Source organism: Pongo pygmaeus, chromosome 14, assembly GCF_028885625.2.
Source record: "Pongo pygmaeus isolate AG05252 chromosome 14, NHGRI_mPonPyg2-v2.0_pri, whole genome shotgun sequence".
Lineage (NCBI taxonomy): Eukaryota > Metazoa > Chordata > Mammalia > Primates > Hominidae > Pongo > Pongo pygmaeus.
Genome location: NC_072387.2, coordinates 39,765,454 through 39,784,178, shown reverse-complemented (window position 1 = coordinate 39,784,178; position 18,725 = coordinate 39,765,454). Strand labels below are relative to the sequence as shown.

Here is an 18,725-nt window from a genome sequence, read left to right as displayed (position 1 = left end):
CTGAAGGAAATAGAGACACAAAAAACCCTTCAAAAAATTAATGAATCCAGGAGCTGGTTTTTTGAAAGGATCAACAAAATTGATAGACAGCTAGCAAGACTAATAAAGAAAAAAAGAGAGAAGAATCAAATAGATGCAATAAAAAATGATAAAGGGGATATCACCACCGATCCCACAGAAATACAAACTACCATCAGAGAATATTACAAACACCTCTATGCAAATAAACTAGAAAATCTAGAAGAAATGGATAAATTCCTCGACACATACACTCTCCCAAGACTTAACCAGGAAGAAGTTGAATCTCTGAATAGACCAATAACAGGAGCTGAAATTGTGGCAATAATCAATAGCTTACCACCCAAAAAGAGTCCAGGACCAGATGGATTCATAGCCGAATTCTACCAGAGGTACAAGGAGGAACTGGTACCATTCCTTCTGAAACTATTCCAATCAATAGAAAAAGAGGGAATCCTCCCTAACTCATTTTATGAGGCCAGCATCATCCTGATACCAAAGCTGGGCAGGGACACAACCAAAAAAGAGAATTTTAGACCAATATCCTTGATGAACATTGATGCAAAAATCCTCAATAAAATACTAGCAAACTGAATCCAGCAGCACATCAAAAAGCTTATCCATCATGATCAAGTGGGCTTCATCCCTGGGATGCAAGGCTGGTTCAATATACGCAAATCAATAAATGTAATCCAGCATATAAACAGAACCAAAGACAAAAACCACATGATTATCTCAATAGATGCAGAAAAGGCCTTTGACAAAATTCAACAACTCTTCATGCTAAAAACTCTCAATAAATTAGGTATTGATGGGATGTATCTCAAAATAATAAGAGCTATCTATGACAAACCCACAGCCAATATCATACTGAATGGGCAAAAACTGGAAGCATTCCCTTTGAAAACTGGCACAAGACAGGGATGCCCTCTCTCACCACTTCTATTTAACATAGTGTTGGAAGTTCTGGCCAGGGCAATTAGGCAGGAGAAGGAAATAATGGGCATTCAATTAGGAAAAGAGGAAGTCAAATTGTCCCTGTTTGCAGACGACATGATGGTATATCTAGAAAACCCCACTGTCTCAGCCCAAAATCTCCTTAAGCTGATAAGCAACTTCAGCAAAGTCTCAGGATACAAAATCAATGTGCAAAAATCACAAGCATTCTTGTACACTAACAACAGACAAACAGAGAGCCAAATCATGAGTGAACTCCCATTCACAATGGCTTCAAAGAGAATAAAATACCTAGGAATCCAACTTACAAGGGACGTGAAGGACCTCTTCAAGGAGAACTACAAACCACTGCTCAAGGAAATAAAAGAGGATACAAACAAATGGAAGAACATTCCATGCTCATGGGTAGGAAGAATCAATATCCTGAAAATGGCCATTCTGCCCAAGGTAATTTACAGATTCAATGCCATCCCTATCAAGCTACCAATGACTTTCTTCACAAAATTGGAAAAAACTACTTTAAAGTTCATATGGAACCAAAAAAGAGCCCGCATCGCCAAGTCAATCCTAAGGCAAAAGAACAAAGCTGGAGGCATCACGCTACCTGACTTCAAACTATACTACAAGGCTACAGTAACAAAAACAGCATGGTACTGGTACCGAAACAGAGATATAGATCAATGGAACAGAACAGAGCCCTTAGAAATAACGCCGCATATCTACAACTATCTGATCTTTGAAAAACCTGAGAAAAACAAGCAATGGGGAAAGGATTTCCTATTTAATAAATGGTGCTGGGAAAACTGGCTAGCCATATGTAGAAAGCTGAAACTGGATCCCTTCCTTACACCTTATACAAAAATCAATTCAAGATGGATTAAAGACTTAAACATTAGACCTAAAACCATAAAAACCCTAGAAGAAAACCTAGGCATTACCATTCAGAACATAGGCATGGGCAAGGACTTCATGTCTAAAACACCAAAAGCAATGGCAACAAAAGCCAAAATTGACAAATGGGATCTAATTAAACTAAAGAGCTTCTGCACAGCAAAAGAAACTACCATCAGAGTGAACAGGCAACCTACAAAATGGGAGAAAATTTTCGCAACCTACTCATCTGACAAAGGGTTAATATCCAGAATCTACAATGAACTCAAACAAATTTACAAGAGAAAAACAAACAACCCCATCAAAAAGTGGGCGAAGGACATGAACAGACACTTCTCAAAAGAAGACATTTATGCAGCCAAAAAACACATGAAAAAATGCTCATCATCACTGGCCATCAGAGAAATGCAAATCAAAACCACAATGACATACCATCTCACACCAGTTAGAATGGCAATCATTAAAAAACCAGGAAACAACAGGTGCTGGAGAGGATGTGGAGAAACAGGAACACTTTTACACTGTTGGTGGGACTGTAAACTAGTTCAACCATTGTGGAAGTCAGTGTGGCGATTCCTCAGGGATCTAGAACTAGAAATACCATTTGACTCAGCCATCCCATTACTGGGTATATACCCAAAGGACTGTAAATCATGCTGCTATAAAGACACATGCACACATATGTTTATTGCAGCATTATTCACAATAGCAAAGATGTGGAACCAACCCAAATGTCCAACAATGATAGACTGGATTAAGAAAAATGTGACACATACACACCATGGAATACTATGCAGCCATAAAAAATGATGAGTTCACATCCTTTGTAGGGACATGGATGAAATTGGAAAGCATCATTCTCAGTAAACTATCGCAAGAACAAAAAACCAAACACCGCATATTCTCACTCATAGGTGGGAATTGAACAATGAGAACACATGGACACAGGAAGGGGAACATCACACTCTGGGGACTGTTGTGGGGTAGGGGGAGGGAGGAGGGATAGCATTGGGAGATATACCTAAAGTATAATAATAATAAATAAATAAATAAATAAATAAATAAATAAACTTTTATAATTTCTTACGCCTGTCTTTACTGCAATCTCTGAACATAAATTGTAAAGATTTCATGGACACTTATCACTTCCCCAATCAATACTCTTGTGATTTCCTATGCCTGTCTTTACTTTAATCTCTTAATCCTGTCATCTTCGTAAGCTGAGGATGAAATGTTACCTCAGGACCCTGTGATGATTGCGTTAACTGCACAAATTGTTTAAACAATATGAAATCTGGGCACCTTGAAAAAAGAACAGGATAACAGCGATGTTCAGGGAACAAGGGAGATAACCTTAAAGTCTGTCTGTCTGCCTGTAGGCCAGGCGGAACAGAGCCATATTTCACTTCTCTCAAAAGCAAATAGGAGAAATATCGCTGAATTCTTTTTCTTAGCAAGGAACATCCCTGAGAAAGAGAATGCGTTCCCAAGGGGAGGTCTCTGAAATGGTCACTTTGGAAACATCTGTCTTTTACGGTTGTAGATAAGGGATGAAATAAGCCCCGGTCTCCTGTAGTGCTCCCAGGCTTATTAGTATGAGGAAATTCCTGCCTAATAAATTTTGGTCAGACCAGTTGTCTGCTCTCAAACCCTGTCCCCTGATATTATCAATGACAATGTGTGCCCGAAACTTCATTAGCAATTTTAATTTTGCCTTGGTCCTGTGATCTCGTCCTGCCTCCATTTGCCTTGTGATATTCTATTACCTTGTGAAGCACGTGATCTCTGTGACCCACACCCTATTCGTGCACTCCCTCCCCTTTTGAAAACCACTAATAAAAACTTGCTGGTTTTACAGCTCAGGTGGCATCACGGAACCTGCCAGCATGTGATATCTCCCCTGGACACCCAGCTTTAAAACTTCTCTCTTGTACTCCTTCCCTTTATTTCTCAGACTGGCCAACACTTAGGGAAAATAGAAAAGGACTCACGTTGAATATTGGGGGCTGGTTTCCCCCGATAATAGGGTGCACAGGGAAAGGAAAATGAAAAAAATCCAACACCCCAGACCATGTATTCTGCTTGACTATAGCAGTGATATGCTTAGATAGGAGTGGCAGTCTAAATTCTCAGCTCGATTTGTATTTTAGATCCTGTGTGGGTTTCAATTCCTTGCCATCCCCATTGCTACTAAAAATGGAAAGCCTACTTTCACAGCTTCTGGCCAAGTCAAAACTGACCTTGAGCATAGCAGGACATCAACATGAATATCAAAGACTATTCATCAAGTACTGAGTTTGTAATACATCCAAGGAGATTACAGTATACCTGTGCTGTGGCAGAAAAAAATGTGGGACTTAGGAGCCAGAAAACCCAAGTCCTTGGCTCTGCTACTCAATAGGATACAAGAAACTGGGCCAGTTGTGTATCATTCCATAGTCAGCTTTTTCTACAAGTGAATAACAATAATTATCATATCACGAGGAAGTGTCAACATGAAACTAGGTGATAGAACATATGTGAAACACACACCAGAAAATGTAAGAAATATTAGCAGTTAGAAGCAGTTAGTGTGATGTTATCCTTGTAACTGGTATTACTAGATAACTCTTTGGGCCAACTGGTGGCTGGACTAGGCTTTTAAAATGAGGGGCAGAGCCCAGTGGTGGCTTGGCAGGCTACACGAAGTCATGCAAAATGGACTTCAAAGTCACTGAAATCCTGTTGCCTTAGACTATCTTTTCAAACAAACACATCCAAGTTGAAAAACGGCTTACCACAGAAACCCAAATATGAAAACTTCATGATACACTTTAGGCCTCATGCTTTAATGATCCCAGATTCAAATTAATAGCAGTAAATCAATGCATCTGGCTTTGAGAGGTTTGTTTCTAATGCTCCTAATAGGCTTTTAAGATTTTGTAATTTTTAAAGACTTTTGACTCAAAATTCAAATAGAAAAGGATTTCATGAATATCTAAAAAGAGTATCTCAAACTTACGCAAAATAAGAAAGCAGTAAACTAGATTATTCAAAGTTACTAAATCAAAATTAACCAACTATTTTTTTTCATTTCTGTAGAATATAAAAAATACAACAGGGAGTGTCCCTAATTTTACTGCTTCACTGTGACCTGAAAAATGTGTTTCAAAGAAAAAGTGCCAGCAACACCATCCTTAACATTCATATTGTGAAAACAATCACTACTCCAAGTGTAGCTTCAAGATCAATTAAATCAATTCAAACAGTTCCTGCTTGCTGCAAAAGAAACAAAACAAAAAGCAGTATAGTTCATTTCCCCAATACCTATTTAAAGAAGGTATTTGTCAAAATGATCCCACAAAACCCTTCCATATTATGAAAAAAGTAAAAGGATATTAAATTTAGGTTAAATTTATGATAAATAAAAATTTTATTTTAACTGCTATACTGATTCTTCATAGTATCTTAGGACTCATTGTATAACAAATGTATATATTCATATATGCTGATTTAATAGGATTTGGAATTTAGTGTGGCCATTTTAGGCAAATATGAAGGTTTATAGTTAATGTATTTTTAAGATATAATTGATTATAGCTGGATTTTAATTGATGATGTCTTAGACAATACTATAATCTAAAATTATAATATTATTTTATTTGGAAAACATCTTCCTCTTTAAAATATAATTTGTATGTATCATATTATCACATAAAATATATAAATGAACTTCTTCAGTAGTTCCAATCCCATGAAAATGACAGTTGGTTTAAAAATCTCTCCTACATAAATATCACATCCTTGGTGAAATCGACAGTCTTTTCATGGGAAAAAAAATTAAAATATGCACTAAAATTAGAAAATGCAAAAGACTGCCTAATTTTCAATTTCAGAAAACTGTTGCTTGAAATAAGGTGCAAAAAGAGAGAAATTATGTCTATTTATATTTAGGATGGGCTTTTTTTTTTTTTTTACATTATCATCACAACTTAGCAGAATTCTGTAATGACATCAAAAACCTGAATAAAAACAACATTAGTCTGCATGCCAGGATTTCCTTAAGAAGAGATTCACTGTTTGTACAGCGGCTTTTTCTTCTTCTCCAATATTATCTACTCATGAGCAAATACATCTCTTAACTAACAAGTTCCAAGGTAAGCATTTGAAATAAATTGAAAAAGAAGAAAAAGTCTTTTTTCTTTGTTGGCATGCTGTTACCTTGAAATCCCCTGACATTCTTCATCCTGTTTAGAGACTGCGCACAGACCTAATACGTTGTTTGACAAAATGGATTGTTTTTCACACAGTCTCCAAGACTGCCACACTGAGCTTTTCCATTTCCAATTTAAAATACTGCCATAAACGTATCGGCTATGACCACTCATGTTTCAAGACAAAATTTTCCTACCTAATTGATCTTGGTGATTGAAATGGTGCAACGAGGAGTACTGATTAAATAACTGCTTTCACTTCAACATCCGAATTGTCATTATCCCTTTTCTGAATTTATACTCAAGAATTCATTTGTACTTTTTTTAAAAAGGTAGTCTGGATTTTTGCGTTCAATAAAATGAATAACCCAAAACATACTTCTGTCACCATGAAATTTCTTGCATGTTTTTACTGCAACAAAAATATCCTTCTTCTTCACTGGCTTTCCCTAAAAAAAAAAGAAAAGAAAAAATATATGCATACGTGAGTCAGCATTAACTTCACACCCACATTAGAATCTCACATGCTCTAGAGTTCAAATTAACCAATGTCAAGGATATGAAACATATTTCCGGGATAAAGTTTTAGGGGAGAAATGGAAACATAGGTCAGCTGACAACATAAGCCTTTCTGTCAGCCAGCCCTGGACCTGCCTGCTCCACTGTGCATGGACTGTGCATCCCCTTAACAAGTTTCCAGAATTTCAGTCTGCTTGTTCAGAAAAAAAAATAATAACCACCGCAAGCCTGCTATTATTACTATAATTTATTAAGCACATAGTAAGTGACCAATAAATGTTAGTTACCTCTCATTTCCTTTCTCCAGCTGGTGAAGATTTTGACAAAAAGAGAGAAATAGGGGGGATTTTTTAGTGTAAAATAAGAGATGTTGCCCTTTTCTGGGCCTGGCCTTACTTTAATGTTGAAAACATTTTTACAGCCTCTTTACTGGCAACCCAATTCTAGGCTAAGGATGTTTTCTCCTCTGCCAAAGGTAGGATTCCTTCAAACACCTGGTGGAGGTGGGGTGGGGGCAGTCCTGGAGCCCAGGCTGATCACACAGATGAAAGGGGGCACAAAGAGGGATTTGTCAACGAAACACACCCAAGCCCTTCATGACCCATTTATTACCTGCCTTAGGCCTACAATCATAGTCAATAATGACTCCTATATAATTTGGGGCTGGTTTATAGTGACATCTAACTACAGCTTTGTCATGTCACTCAAGGCACTAGGAGAGCACTGAAAGAGCAAGCAAGCATTTTGCCTAGAAAGACTGGTCTCCCCCTCTGGAACTGCAAACAATTACAGATTCTCTCTCAATGCTGCACTGTGTTTTGGGGTGTGTGTGTGTGTGTGTGTCTATGTATTTATCTCTTCAAATGGCACACACAGACTTCTGTGTGACTGACTTGAGAATAACGACAACATTTGAGGTTGGTGAACACATTTTTTCTTATGAGAAAAGCTGTTAACAACCTTGTGAGTGTCAGGGGCTCCAGGCTCATACTGGGGCTGGACCTTGGGTCTGCCAAAACAAGTGAATTCATTCCGAAAGTTCTGGATGGCTGTCATTGAGATGAAAGGCAGAGCCACCTACTGAGAGAGTAAAGGGTGCGGGCTTGTGGAGAAGGCTTGGGTGTCACAGAAAGCACTGGAAATTGCCTTTTCAGGAAATGGAACAGAAATTCTAATCAATGCATCCTACATCATCAACAAAAGAAATGACTCTGGGCACACTAACCCTAAAGCGCTATGGTGGGCAGTCCCTCACAAAGCCTCTGGAGTAAAGGGGAGCCCTTGCTTCCCTCCCTACTAGCTGTGTAGCCCTAAGCAAGCACTTGGCTTCTCTGTGCCTCTCTCTTCTCATTTGTAAGATGGAGTTACAATAGTATAACCTTGTATGACTGTTATTACTAGAGTCATGATATATAGTTCTTACCTGGCACAGGGAAAATGCTGATTTTCTTTTTAGTATGTAAAGTGCTATGCAGCACTATTCACAATAGCAAAGACATGGAATCAGTGTAGGTGCCCATTAATGGTGGACTGAATAAAGAAAATGTGGTACAGATATACCAAGGAATACTATGCAGCCATAAGAAAGAATGAAATAATGTACTTGCAGCAACATGGATGCAGCTGGGGGCCATTATCCTATGTGAATTAATGCAGAAACAGAAAACCAAATACTGCATGTTCTCACTTGTAAGTGGGAGCTAAACACTGGATACACACAAACATAAAAATAGGAACAACAGACACTGGGGACTCTAAAAAGGGGAGGAAGGAAGAAGAGCAAGATTTGAAAACTTCCTATTGGGTACCATGTTCACTATTTGGGTGACAGAATCAGCAGAAGCCCAAACCTTAGCATCACACAATATACCCTTGTAACAAACTTGCACATGAATGTCCTGAATCTAAAATTCATTTTAAAGTGCTAGGATGACATTATGCATAGCATTTAAATTTTTCCTTTGATATGCAAAGTTTTTCTTCTGTTACTTACACAAAGCGGTAGAAAAGAATGGAATGTGGTAGCACAGTAGAAGTCCACGTCATCGGTACAAAACTCAGGCACTGGGGTCAGGGGAGGTCCTCCGCCTTTATCCCAGATGTAGAGGGCAATCTGCCACAAGACAAGAGACAGGCAGTGATGAAAGAACTCAGTCAACACAAGTATAAGAAGGGACAAAATATCTCAAGGGAAAGCAGAACACATCTTCCATAGAGAGTAGGTTGAATCATATCAATTTGTCAGTATTCAACAGGACTTCCTAAACTTAAAAAATGACAATTCCATGTGAGTAAATGTAATCTATTACTAACAATAAGCAATTAACTATGAATCAATATTCTGACCTCCAAAAAATTCCAAAGTATGCAGTTTTAGGAAAGAACACATTCTACAACATCACAGAGAGAGATGTAAGAAAATATTATTATGGCTCCAGTTTCCTTAGTATGGTAATCACATACCCCAAATACTCAACTTGCTTAAAACATCTACAAATGTTGGGTAAAATGCCCTTAAATATTTACATGTATTGCTAAGCTGGCACAAAAATGTGGAATCTGTGAGAACAAAAATGGGAAAGTGAGATCCTGGGGAAAAAAAGGCACCAAGGGTAGTTTTCCCTAGTAGGTATCAGCTGACCTCTGGCAAGGCTGAGTTTCTGACAGGAGTGAAGAGACTGAAGTCTATGACCCACCCAAGGTGGGGGGTGACTAACAGCAATCCCCCTACATAAAGCCAGGACCATGGGTCTCAATGGAGGGAAAAGAATAATCTCTAAATCTCCTCTTAGATTTTGCAACCAAAAGCCAGGCCTCCCTAATTTGTGCCACCTATGAGGTCCCAAAACACCTCAAACTGATAATTTAAATTATCTCAAGTCAGTATAACCCACTAGCAACAGGCAGAAGCTAATGTAAATCCTTACTAAGGAACCACAACTTTAATATAAGGCTCAGAGGATTTTTCCAAAGGAACAAGGGTGCTTACAGAACAATCACTCAGAGAAAAAAAAAAAATCACACACACAAAAGAAATAAGATAACGAACAAGAGCCAGCAGACATAATTTAATCAGACTCAAAAAACTTCAGCTATCAGAATTATCAAACAGATTATAAAATTACTATGCTTAATATATTTTTATAAAGAAAAGAAAAACTTTAAAACATGAGAAAAAATTATTTTGAAAAGATTACACAAAACAAGTAAGCACATTTGAAAAATAACTGAGGCTGGGCATGGTGGCTCACGCCTATAATCCCAGCACTTTGGGAGGCTGAGGTGGGCAGATCGCCAGGTCAGGAGTTCGAGACCAGCCTGTCCAATATGGTGAAACCCCATCTTTACTTAAAAACACAAAAATTAGCTGGTCCTGGTGGCATGCGCCTGTAGTCCCAGCTACTCAGGAGGCTGAGGCAGAAGAATTGCTTGAACCCGGGAGATGGAGGTTGCAGTGAGCCAAGATCATGCCACTGCATTCCAGCCTGGGTGACAGAGTGAGAGAGACTCTGTCTCAAAAGAAAAACAAAGAAAGAAAAAAGAAAAATAATTGAATAAAACTTATGACAGAAAATGACTGGCAACCTAGAATCATCTACATGATGTAAGTATGCTTCAAAAACAAAGTTGAAATAAATATTGTTAAAGAAAAAATATTGAGAGAATTTACCACCTCACTAAAAGAAATTCTAAAGGATATACACTTCAGGAGGAATAAAAATGATTCAATTGAAAGGCCTAAGAAGCAAGATGGAATGATAAGCAAAAACAATGGCAAATATATGATGAGTTAATAAAAATGTTAACTGCATAAAATAATGACAATATCTAAGTTTCCAGGGTAAAAAGAAAAAGGGACAAAAATATTGAACAACAAGTGCATATAAGTTGGGAGTGGGATAATCAGAGTTAAATTATCCTAAGGCCCTCAAATTTTCTGGCTATTGATTAATAACCCATTGTTAGGTTAAGAATGCATGTTAAATATTTAAAATAATTAGTAAAGTACAGACAGATTTAACTTCTAAAATAGCAGAAAAGAAAAAATATGGACTAATAAATAAATGAATAAGAAGACAAGGAACTTTAAAATAGAAAAATAGAGGGGCCGGGAACTTTAAAATAGAAAAATAGAGGGGCCGGGCACGGTGGCTCACTCCTGTAATCCCAGCACTTTGGGAGGCCGAGGTGGGCAGATCACAAGGTCAGGAATTCAAGACCAGCTTGGCCAAGATGGTGAAACCCCGTTTCTACTAAAAATACAAAAAAAATTAGCCAGGCGTGGGGGCGGGCACCTGTAATCCCAGCTACTCAGGAGGCTAAGGTAGCGAACTGCTTGAATCCAGGAGGTGGAGGTTGCAGTGAGCCGAGATGGCGCCACTGCACTCCAGCCTGGGTGACAAAGCAAGACTCTGTCTCAAAAAAAAAAGAAAAAGAAAAATAGAAAATAAGGAGAGGGGCACAAAATAAAGTGATAGAAGTCAAATATATCAGTAATTACAATCAACATAAAGGTAAATTTGCTATCTGGTTTAAAGATAAAGATTTTCAAACTGGAGGGTGGGGGGAAAAGGCATGTCCTCTTTAAAAGAGACACATCTAAAAAAGATAAGGACACAAAAGGATTGGAAGAAAAAGATAAAAAATGATTATGAGGCAAACAACCAAAACATGCTAACATTGAAATATTCATGTCAACAAAATAAACATTAAGACAAACAGCATTACTAAAGATAAAGACAAATTCACTAAGAGGATGTAACAATTCTAAGTTTGTATGCATCTAATTAACATAGCCTTAGAGTATAAAAAGCAAGAGTTGGCAGTTCCATAGGAGAAATCCACCATTATTATGGAAGATTTCTACATTCCTCCCCTAGTAAATGATAAACAGACAAAACAAAAGTAAAATGAAGGATTGAAGCAATGAAGTAAAGAAGAAAATATCTGAAAAGCATCATTAATACCTTCTTCAATCTAATAGATATGAAAACTGAACATGAGCTAGGCCATAAAGTAAGCCTAAAAGTGTCTCAAATGACTGTTGTATAGACTACAATAATACTGTTAGAAATCAATAACAGAAACACAACCACAAACACAAATATACTGGGTCATGATGAAAATTTATTTTTTTAAAGTGGGTCATAGTCAAAAAAAAGTTTAAAAGCTTCCACCTTGGAGTAACTCTTGCAGATGATCACCATGATACACATTAAAAATATTCATAGAAGCAATGGTTGTAATAGCAAAAAACCAGTGGCCACTCAGAAGCCCATTAACAAGAGAATGGATAAATAAATTATTATGGTCATATGGGAGACTACTATAGAAGGTAAAAATAAGTTAATTAGAGCTGCATGCATCAACATGGATGAGTCTCAAATTAGAACAGTATTTGTGATAGAGGTGGGAGACAGCCAAATGCCTAGGCAGATAGGGAAGGGCCCCCAGAGAATCTCTGATCCACTCCACAAGTGTTTATTTACACCAGCTGTTTTGTTTGAATAAGAGAACCTACACAGGGGGTTTGCCTGGGCATGCCTGCAGTGGACTGGAGGCCCACATGCATGGAGGCCCACATGCACTGGAGGAATGGGGTGGAGCCACCAGGAATTCACGCCTTATGCATGGGAGGAGAGGCCTCTTCAACTCATGTGTAGGGGCCCTGGTATTCATTTTATGAGGTGGAAACCTGCTGACAGGGCCCCCTGTCTTTGCTGAGAGCTTTCCTTTCACTTAAATACATTCCATCCTCCTCACCCTTCAATGTGTCTGTGTGCCTAATTCTTCCTGGTTGTGAGACAAGAATCCAGATTAGCTGAACTAAGGAGCAAAAAATCCTGCATCATTTGTATACAATTTTGTTTATATAAAGCCCAAAAGGATGCAAAACTACATGTTATTCAGAAATACATTCATACATAATAAAATATGAAGAAAAGTACAGGAGAGGGAGAGAATTCAAGAGAGAGTTTAGTGTAGGGAGATGGAAGGAGGCCTCTCCTCAAGAAGCACATAGGTAGCCTCAAGGTAACTCATAGTTGTCTCCTTCTTAAACCAGGCAAGCTAGTTAGGTATTTTGTTCATTAATCTTTATACCTTTCATATATGTTAGAAATATTATTTTGTATATATTCAATGTTTAGTAGATTTCCAAACCTAAGTATCTATACCAGAGCTGACTTTTCATTAATCCTATCTAGGCAGAACTTGGTTTTCAACAAGCCATTTTTTCATCTTTGTGGAAGAGAAGAATTACGTTTTTCTAAGTTTATTTCTACTCAAATATTCTGTATTATCATTTAAAGACACCTGAGAAGTCAGAAAGTCTTGTGTGTGCCTTCTTGTCTTTGGAAGGCCATCAGCACTGCTGGACTGAATTACATGTCAAGATTTACCTTAATGTCCTAACATACAGATTCCTGCAGAGAATGAGAGGCAAGACTGTTTTGTGCAGTCAGGCATGCCCACAAGTGAAATGCAAAAAGGGCCTTCTTAATGATGATTCAAGAATAATTAATGATGGGACACCTGCCACCTGCCTCTAGAATAACTGGTCACAGATGTTCAGTAAATGTGAAGAAACCAGGAGTGTTAGGGCCCCAGGCTGCCTGCTTGGGACCAATAGGCTTAATTCTGCTCCAGAGGGCCAAGCACAGACACACAACAAAGGCATATGTCTTAGTCTGTTCAGGCTGCAATAACATACCATAGACTTAGTGGAGTCTAAACAACAAATTTATTTCTCACAGTTCTAGGGGCTGGGAAATCTAAGATCAAGGGACTGGCAGATTCAGTGGTGAGGGCCTGCTTCCTGGTTCATGGAAGGTACCTTCTAGCTGTGTCCTCACATGGCAGAAAGGGCAAGGAAGCTCCCTGGGGCCTCTTTTATAAAAGTGCTAATCCCATTGATGAGGGCTCCACTCTCATGCCCCTACCACCTCCCACAGGTCTACCTCCAAAGACCGTTTCACTGCGGCTCAGGTTTCAAGGTATGAATTAGGGGTAGGGGGACATGATCATTCAATCTACACTGGCATATGTACAACCGAAGCATCAAGTAAGAGCAGAGGTACTTTTAATGACATTTTTGCATGTTTTTAGAAATCTACCTCTGGACCCATCCATTTAGCTTAAAAGTAAAGAATCATGAATCACAAGATGCAACCTTTTTCAATGTTCTGTCTTCACCTACATAACTGAAATGAGTTTAAAATAAAAGCACCTAATTCACTGGAGTGCTATGAAATTATCTCTGTGGGGAGTAGACGTGGGTGGGGAAAATGCAAGATTAGGGAATGCAAAACACCTTTTACATCAAAGGACATGAATTCTTGATTAGTAGGATTTTTAATCAAACAAAACATAACATACCTCATGTTTTAAATCTATTGTAAAGTCGGATTTCAAGGATTCACTCTTTAGTCTCTTGGTAAGCCTAGAAAATAGAGACAATTTGATTTTTTTTAACCAAAAGAAGTGTCAAGCAAAACTAACACATTCTTGAGACTTTCTAGTGTTTGAAAACAGATAAACATACAGATTTAAAGATAAAAATAACAGTTTAATTTCCTTGAGGGAAAGGACTGTGAAAACGCAACGGCTGGCTGACCAATAAATGAATGCAAGGCTTGTTGGAAAAGTAGCATTCATTATTCCAACATCTGCCAAATAACGTACGATACAATACAATGCCTTGGGGAAAAAAGTCATGAGCTTTGTTGACTCTTGATCATCTTTACACTAAATAATGACAGAGAAAGAAAAAAGAAAGGGGGAAATAAATTGTGCTTGAGAAACAGACAACGGCCACTTTTTGTTTCTTACTTTAATGAATCTTGCTGGGTTTTATGGGGGAAAAGCATGTGGTTTTGTTTTATTTCAAGTCACTGTCTTGTTTAAACATTTTCAATGGCTCCTTTCCCATACAGAATAAAGCCCCAAACTCCTGAGCCAGTCTTGAGGGCCCTACCGTTCCCCTGACCATCTCTAGCATCACGGCACCCACTTGCTACACCCAGAACACACACCTCCCCATTGTTCTCTTCCGCTGGACATCTGCCTAGAGTGCCTGTACCCAACCTTTACCGAGCAAACTTGTAAACACCAAACTCATGGGTACCTTCTCTGTAAAACTTTTCCAGATTTGCCCATCAGAGTAAATGGAAACTTCCTTGACCACCAGAGTACAAAGCACAGACCTATCAGCTTTACCACATGCGTTAAAATCTGGTGCACACATAACTCTCTCTGTGCTATACTTTCTTCTCTGTCTTGCCAGCACTACCCACTGCACCTGACCACAATGAGCACTCAGTGAGCTCCCTGAATGAATTAGACAACATATTATTTGATTCAAAGCTAACGAGGGAGGAATACTTACCCAAATCACCAAAATACTGTATGGTTTTTTATTTATTTATAGAGCTGAAGACTAGACTATTAGTTTAAATTATAAACCTCCTAATACATAGTTTCACTACAAAGAAATAATAGTGATTTTAAAAAGGAAGAGTAGGCTAGGCACAGTAGCTCATGTCTATAATCCCAGCACTTTGGGAGGCAAAGGCAGGAGGGCTGCTTGAGGCTAGGAGTTAGAGCCCATCCTGGGCAACATAGTTTAACATAAAAGTTAAAACAAATTAAAAAAAAATTTTTAAGTTAGTCAAGCATGGTGCACCTGTATCCTAGCTACTCAGAAGGCTGAGGCAGGAGGATCGCTTGAGCCTAGTAGTTGAAGGCTGCAGTGAACTATGTTCACACTCCAGCCTGAGCAACGGAGACCCTGTCTCGAAAAGAAAAAAAAAAGAAAGAAGAAAAATTTTAAAAGAAAAAGGAAAAATAGTAATAAGTTTCCATTTTTTTCTACTGTTTTTAATTACATCTGTCTGGTTGGGTCATGAAAGATTTCTATAAAAATTCACTTCTGATTAGAAGAAGACAGAAAGCAGACACAGGATAAATGTGCTTCATTACAAAGCATTTGTCTCACAGCCGATACTAACACAGCCTGGTAGCAGGTAGCACCAAAAGAAGCCCCATATAGTATCTGTCACATTCTCGCTCAATACTTGCCCACAGATCTGTGAGTATAAGTGGGGTGGACTGAGAGACTATATCCTCAGATACACTCCAAATATATACTTAAGAGAAAAAATGTCTGCCCTGGCAAATGAGATCTTGTTCAATTTGAATTCTGCTCAGTTGGAGCATGTTTTCATAAATAAACTGTACCAAGGTAACTTTGGGATTTGGACTTATGCCACATGCCTTCAAAATCTAATCAGACCACAAAGAGTAAGTATTCATTTCATTCAGGCTCCAAAGACAGAAAAGTCATACCCGGGCTTATTGCCACAGGCAAGGAACACCAAGTTGTGATTAGAATACAAGAGGCATGTGACCTCCACTGTTAGATGGCCATGTTTCATATGCCCCTTCATAACAGTCAGTAAACACCTTAGTACTGTTACCTTAAACATGCTCTCCGTCTTTTTGGCTTTTCAAGTTTCTTTCTCATTCAATCCTTGAAAATTCTTTTTCTTTGAGGGAAACCTCAGAAGGGGAAAAAGTGAAAACCACTGATAGAATTTCTGAGAGTGGCTCATGCCTGTAATCCCAGCACTTTGGGAGGCCAAGGCGTGGGGATCACCTGAGATCAGGAGTTCAAGACCAGCCTGGCCAACAAGGTGAAACCCCGTCTCTACTAAAAATACAAAAATTAGTCAAGCATGGTGGTGCATGCCTGTAATCCCAGCTACTCAGGAGGCTGAGGCAGGAGAATTGCTTGAACCCGGGAAGTAGAGGTTGCAGTGAGCCGAGATCGTGCCACTGCACTCCATCCTGGGCAACAGAACAAGACTCCGTCTCAAAAATAAAAATAAAAAAGAATTTCTGAGACAGAGAACGACTGAAGAGAGGACAAATGAATACGTACATGGCTATCTTTCAGTGGCGATCTCTTGCAGCCCACAGAGAGTACCATAACCACGTCATATTTACCTCAATATCACAGACTTCTAGTGGAAGAGTTAGCCTCACGTGCCACCTCAGGGCTACGTCAGTCACCCAGTCACCTTGCAAACAAGTTCAAGTTCTAAGAGTGTGCAGGGTGACCAACTAACTTAAAAGGCAGTACCTAATAGTGGTAACTGGATTTCAGTTTTCTATACACCAAGCAAGATAACAGGTTTTTCCAATGCTAATTTCAGTAACCAACAATACCAAAAAACCAATGAAAGCCAGAAATTCCAGTTACTTAGATGAAATGTTTCCTCATTAAATATTCGGTTCCTGGAAAATATGAAGTTTGGTACTTAGCTTTCCTAATTTTAGAATTATTGGGCTGGGTGTGGTGGCTCATGCCTGTAATCCCAGTACTTTGGGAGGCCGAGGTGGGTGGATCACGAGGTCGGGAGGCCAAGGCAGGCAGATCATGAGGTCAGGAGATCAAGGCGGGCAGATCATGAGGTCAGGAGATCGAGGCCATCCTTGCTAACACAGTGAAACCCCATCTCTACTAAAAACACAAAAATATTAGGTGGGTGTGGTGGCGGGCACCTGCAGTCCCAGCTACTCGGGAGGCTGAGGCAGGAGAATGGCGTGAAACCGGGGGTGGAACTTGCAGTGAGCGAGACTGCGCCACTGCACTCCAGCCTGGGCGACAGAGCAAGACACCATCTCAAAAAAAAAAAAAAAAAAAGAAGTTAAGTCATGCCCCCAATAGCACAGTTCTAATGACACAACCACCTAGGCTACAGATGTGCAAATGACTGAGGGCCCTTTCAACTCAATACCTAGCTGACTTTTTCAATCCCACTTCCTAGCTAACTTTTTCAATCCCACTTCTTAGCTAACTTTTTCAATCCCACTTGTGAATCAGTCAACAAAGCCACCTGCTGAAGGAAATCTCGATAAGGTCTGCTGGTGGAAAAACAATGGAGAAAACCAGAAATGGTGTCCTGGAATGACATACATTTGAAGAAATCATCTTATTGGAAATTAATGAAAATTTATCCAAAAATGAAAGTATTGTTTTAATTGATCAAATGGATGGACTGCCAGGAAATATTAGGCAGTGTGAACTCAAAACTGATGTGGAATTGTTAGGCCAAATAAAATTTTGGTTGGAAATAGTCTAAGAAAGTGTGTCTCATAAACTATCTTTAGGTAACCAGTTGTCCTGGAGACTAGGACAGAAGAAATACCTAAGTAACTGTAAGTTGTTACACTACCTACAACGTGGGCCATAAAGTCAAGGAAAGGACACAAAGGGAATCAACATTCCTGGACTGGCCTTGTTGGTTGTCTATATAATACAGAGTTTCCCCTTCGTTCTTCCTAAACAAATTCTGGTTTTGATTAATATTGAGCCCAACAATTATACAGGCTCCAGAGTCAGAGATTGATTACTCTGGGCCAGCCAGAATAATCAATGAAATTCCCTGGCAACTGTTAATACTCTGGGGATTAGAACTGAAAATTCTAATAATTCTAATAATCAATGAAATTCCTGGGCAACTGTTAATAGTCCGGAGATTAGAACACACACGCAGTTGGCCCAACCAGACTGAGGATAAGCACTTACCATTCATGGTCGGGAACAGGCTATCTACTACTGGATGCAAACAGGAAATATGTAGCCCTTATTGTCTTGAAACCAAAAGAGGAACCAGATTTAGAATAAATGGATTCTGTGTACTATAGGCTAGAGAGACAGAGAAAGTGTGGGCCCTCAATGATATTGATAAACTGCTGGATCAACCAATCACAGACCTCACCCCAATTACAGCAAAAGTATTTCCTTAATCCAGTTTGAGTTGCTTCCTATTATTTGCATCCAAAAGCAGGCTAACTGATATAGCTAACAATAATAGGAAGAAATGAAGTCAGCACATTAGCTTTGAATTGGGAAAAAAACAACTAGGAAGATCCAATGTTGCAGTTGATGGGGCTAATGGATACTTTATCCTTCCTTTAGTCCTGAGTATAATACCAGTTTCTTGAAGAATAAATAAGAATCCCCACTAGAAAGCCATTTTAAAATATATCTTGACCACAAGATAGTTGCTATGCCAGATGGGTTATATCATTTGCTTGATTACTTGTTGGCATCGGGGGAAAGAAAATATGATCTAAGATAAG

At 38.8% G+C, this 18,725-nt stretch overlaps 1 protein-coding gene across 4 annotated transcripts in view; it reads right to left on the bottom strand.

Annotated features, from left to right (window-relative positions):
* B3GLCT (beta 3-glucosyltransferase) overlaps positions 1–18,725 on the bottom strand; it is a 140,407-nt gene that overhangs the window by 53,294 nt on the left and 68,388 nt on the right. For all 4 annotated transcript variants that reach the window (XM_054446047.2, XM_063650743.1, XM_054446050.2 and 1 more), the window contains exons 8-10: positions 13,956–14,019; positions 8,572–8,691; positions 6,439–6,508 (exon numbers count right to left, since the gene is read on the bottom strand). In XM_054446047.2, the coding sequence (XP_054302022.2) occupies positions 6,439–6,508; positions 8,572–8,691; positions 13,956–14,019 (254 nt within the window). The remainder of the gene's footprint in view (positions 1–6,438; positions 6,509–8,571; positions 8,692–13,955; positions 14,020–18,725) is intronic.